This window comes from Musca vetustissima, unplaced genomic scaffold (genome assembly GCF_032173495.1).
Source record: "Musca vetustissima isolate MV318-11 ecotype Yass unplaced genomic scaffold, APGP_CSIRO_Mvet_v1 utg156367, whole genome shotgun sequence".
Taxonomy (NCBI): domain Eukaryota; kingdom Metazoa; phylum Arthropoda; class Insecta; order Diptera; family Muscidae; genus Musca; species Musca vetustissima.
The window spans coordinates 1-5,085 of record NW_026886222.1 but is presented as its reverse complement, the minus strand read 5'-3'; the positions used below and the strand labels follow the sequence as shown (position 1 = coordinate 5,085).

The following is a 5,085-nucleotide window of genomic DNA, read 5'->3' as shown; positions in this document are numbered from 1 at the left end:
CATATATTTTGGTTACCAATGGGCGTATAAGTATTGTCAGAATGTATACGCACGAAAATGGGTAGCTTAAATATCTCAAAAACGGTGATTCTACCACAGCCACACATTGAGAGGAGAATATGGATTGAGGACCAATTGGCAAAATTGTAAATAAGTTTGAAGAGACTGGCGAGGTAAAAAATATTATATGGTCATATCAAATATTATATGACCATAGCTGCTGTAAGTAAAATTGTCACCCAAGACCCAAATGTGTCGATTGCTCCTCATACTCAGGAATTAGGACTGTTTTATGGCTCAATATGTTTTATTTTTTGAGCTAGGCTTTATATTAGTGAAGGGAATATCATCATCCCTATAAAGTCTAGCTCACCATTCAGAACTTCGTCGATAAGTGGAATTAATGTTTGATCAGTCTGCGGTGAACTGGAATTTTTGGAACAATTTTTTCCACTTGGTCATATTTGGGGTTCTGAGAATCCTTAAGTAATAGAAGAGATGCCACCATATATAGAAACAGTCACTGTTTAGTGGGCTCTTTGTTCCGAAGGAAGGTGAATGGGTCGTACTTCTTCGAAAAAGACCATGGAATGGTCAATTCGAAGCGATATGTGTATATGATAACCGATTACTTTGCCTGCCAATAAAGAATATGTAGTTTCAACAAGATGGTGCCACACGCCACGCAAGACGAACGAATAGGTTTAATTGCAATATAAGCCGATATGGGCCTATGCATAAGAACGTTTTTATGTAGATAAACCGTTAATTCATGAACACTTAAGAGCCAACATTCGCGAATTTATGGCTGAGATAATAATATGTGGGAAAATGTGATCGATGCTGGTTCCGGTGGTGGCCATTTAAATAATTTAGTGTTTTGCACATAATATGGACTTTTCAATAAATAATATTTATTAGAAAAAAGAAAACTATTTTATATGTCTCTAATTACTCTAATTTTTGAAATTACGAAATGAATAAACCTGTGTATTTAATATCAACGTCAGATATCTAAAATTAATTACATAAAAAGATGCATTGGTGCGTATACATATTGTCAAAACGTATACGCCAAAGTTCCACTAATGGATTTTCATATATTAAATTAAACAAGTGAAAAAGCGGTAAGTTAGGCCGGTCCGAACTTTGGATATCCTCTACCATAGATATATGACAGCTACTAGAAATGAAAATATAGGGAACATACCAAAAAGGGGACCTAAACCGACATGTCTAAAAACGGATTATGTAAACCATAATGTAAGCCATAATACAAATTTCAGAAATTTTTAATTGATAGTTCAAATTCGAAGATGGCGAATATCGGTCCACTCCTTCTGAAACCTCCATACAGGGGCTAGGTCTAAATGCAGCTATAGTTCATTATCGAACCTTACGTTCTAATTTTTTATCTCGCTATCCTTCGCAGGTGAAATGATTACAATAGAGTCTTAGAACCAAACTCAAAACGCGGTACAAATCAGATAACTATTTTAATATAACAAAAGGGTTATATAGGGACTACCCCAAAAAGGGGGCGAATATTAATAAATTTTGGTAGAGAGATTTGTTACCATATACGACAATACCAAATTGCAGCAAATTCGGTTGAAAAACGCGCTCAAGAACCCCAAAATACCGAAAATTGGGGGTACCCTTATATGGGGGATATCCGAAAAAATTAACCTATATTTATATTTTTTTGTGGAGAGGTTTGGTACCCATTAAGAACCTAATGCATTAAATTTCAGCGTATTCGGTTGAAAAGCGCGCTCAAGAACCTCAAAATACCGAAAATTGGGGGGTACCCTTATATGGGAGCTACCCAAAAAAATTGACCTATATACATAATTTTTTGTAGACAGATTTGGTACCTATTAAGAACTCAAAATACTAAATTACAGCCAATTCGGTGGAAAAATACGACCAAAACCCCCAAAATACTCAAAATTAGGAGGTACCGTTATATGGAGGCTACCAGAAAAAGTGGACCCATACTTATAATTTTTTGTGGAGACACTTAGTACCCAATAAGAACCCAATGTACCAAATGTCTGCGAATGTGGCTGAAAAACGCGCTCAAGAACCCCAAAATACCGAAAATTGGGGGGTACCCTTATATGGGGGATATCCAAAAAAAATAACCTATATTTTTAATTTTTTGTGGAGAGATTTGGTACCTATTAAGAACCCAATGCATTAAATTTCAGCGTATTCGGCTGAAAAACGCGCTCAAGAACCCAAAAATACCGAAAATTGGGGGGTACCCTTATATGGGGGCTGTCCGAAAAAATGGACCTATATTTATAATTTTTTGTGGAGAGATTTGGTACCTACTAAGAACTCAAAATACTAAATTACAGCCAATTCGGTGGAAAATTACGATCAAACCCCCCAAAATACTGAAAATTAGGAGGTACCGTTATATGGGGGCTACCAGAAAAAGTAGACCTATATTTATAATTTTTTGTGGAGACATTTAGGACCCAATATTCGGCTAAAAAACGCGCTCAAGAACCCCTAAAAACCGAAAATTGGGGGGTGCGTATAAGTACTGTCAAAACGTATACGCTAATAGATAAATATTCGGTTTATTATTCAAATGTATTCACAAACTGCATGCTCTAAATATATTTCATCTTAATCTTAATCAACCCACTGAAACTTCCGCTGACGCTTTCGATACAATCTCCTTCGTCTTCTCAACCACAAACCCACACGATAAAAGACAATCTCACCCGCCAACACCAGAACACATCCAGCCAAACAAAGCAAATACAAATTCATGGCTCCATATAATTCATACAAACCCATCGCCTTGGGTATGTCATCGGTACGCATTTTACGAAATGTATTCCTCGTTAATAAATACTTCTCCCAACGATGCATCAGACCCTCGTTAAAATAACTCTTAATGTACATATTGAAACGATTTAGAAATATCGAATTTTTCATCATATAAATACTTAATCTCTGGGTGAAGAGGACCTCTGGTACCAAGTAGTAACCCTTATTGTTGCGATGAAACCATTTAAAATATCCAAAACGTTCGTGGGCCGTTAGGATGGCAAGTTTTCCGAAACCATATTTCTCGGGATGGTTTAACATGGGGAAACTTTCAATTTCACTGGCATTCATAATAACTGCGGTTTCATGTAACCTCTTCAAATGTTCCACCCCGTTGTAAATTATCTCAGGCATAAGTATGGTATAATTTTCTCTGCGCAATTGATTGATCGTCTTGGGTGGTGATCGATGCAGATCATGCCGTAATAAATGATACATTATCCCTTGATAAATGGTACGCAATACAAATGAGGCCAATAGCCATACCATAAGTAGAAATCGAGAAAATGGTATTCTCGGGTCGCGAGATATACCACCACCTAAACTTATGACAAATGTATTGTAGACGGGTCTGTGGATTTTCCGTTCCAAAAATAAATATTTCAGCTTGCAATTGAGTTGCGAAATCGAAAATACAACAGCATTACCAATTACCACCATTAAAATCAGGGTTAACCAAACCCCAGTACGAAATGGCAGCAACAACTTGACAAATGGATCATAGGGTTCGGTGTTAGAAGAGATGACAAAATAATATGTGCTCATATAATAGGTGGTTGACGGAGTGTAAATATCCTCCATGGAGGTGGGCTTATTGTGAAAGGCTCCAATCACAAAATCAGCACCCTCAGAGAAGAGCTGCAAGAAGGGAAATATAATTCTGTATTATATAAAAAAATAAAATTTCTTGGAATTACCTCCTTCAGCATCCTTCTTTCATCGTAAATTGTGCGATTAATCTCTTCATCCGACATCCAACGTATTGTCACGGTGAAATTCATTCGTCTTGCCAAATAATCCAATAATCTTCCCTCCAGACCTCTATAACGTTCGCTCGATGTGGCCCTACTTTTTTCGTCAAGTACTTCAAAGTACGGCATATCTTCCCAGGTGGCACAAACCAACGGACATCCATATAAATTATTCGACTTGGCAACATAAAAATTCGTATGCTGCCATCGGCCATTTCTAAATTTATTGTGAATAATCGGAACATTGGCCATGCAATGAAATTCGGTGAAGGGTAAATCATGAAACAGTAGAATACTATTTGGAGCAGCATAGACCATTATGTTGGCATGGGATATACCAGCATCTAGACATAATTGGGAGGAGGAATACAGCTCGTCGTAATAATGATTGGGCGCCGGCCACGTATACAGCAGAATGAAATAGGAACCCTCAATGTAGAGATGATATTTGAGAATGTTTTTATAGAGATATCTGAAAATAAATAGAAATGTGAAAGGACAATTTTTTCAAGGACCAACACAGGCGTTGACTTCTTAAAGAAGGTTTTTTTCGTGGTCCATTAAAAGGTGTGGATTTTTTCAAGAATATTGTTTAAGACCTATAAAAAGGCGTGTATTTTTAAAGAAAAATTTTCAAGAACTATGCAAAGGCGTGGTTGTTGAAGAATATTTTTTCAAGGACCATCCAACAAGTCGTGGAATTTTTTAATAATATTTTTTAAGGACCATCCAACAAGGCGTGGATTTTTTAAAGAATATTTTTTAAGGACCATCCAACAAGGCGTACATTTTTTAAAGAATATTTTTTAAGGACCATCCAACAAGGCGTACATTTTTTAAAGAATATTTTTTCAAGGACCATCCAACAAGGCGTGGATTTTTATACCCTTCACCACACTGTGGTACAGGGTATTATATCTTTGTGCATATGTTTGTAACAGCAAAAGGAAATGAGATAGACACACGGTTCCTTTCGATTTGCACGAAATTTGGCACAGCGTAATGAATTAGGTCTAGAATGATGTGAGTTAAGTTTCCTGAAAATCGGTCCAGATTTAGATATAGCTCCCGTATATAGTTTCGTCCGATTTAACATAGATGGTGTACCAAAGTACCTTAATATCTTTCGATTTGCACGAAATTTAGCACAGCGTAATGAATAAGGTCTAGAATAATGTGTGTTAAGTTTCCTGAAAATCGGTTCCGATTTAGATATAGCTCCCATATATATTTTCGTCCGATTTAAGGTAAAAGATGTACCAAA

The 5,085-nt window shown here is 36.5% G+C and overlaps 1 protein-coding gene across 1 annotated transcript; it reads right to left on the bottom strand.

Annotated features, from left to right (window-relative positions):
• Positions 1–2,649: 2,649 nt before the first annotated feature.
• On the bottom strand, positions 2,650–4,293 carry LOC133333719 (uncharacterized; the record flags this gene model as incomplete). Its single annotated transcript, XM_061542006.1, has 2 exons — positions 2,650–3,708; positions 3,768–4,293. Coding segments are annotated over 2 exons (1,585 nt in total), but the record flags the coding sequence as incomplete, so codon positions are not given.
• Positions 4,294–5,085: the final 792 nt, after the last annotated feature.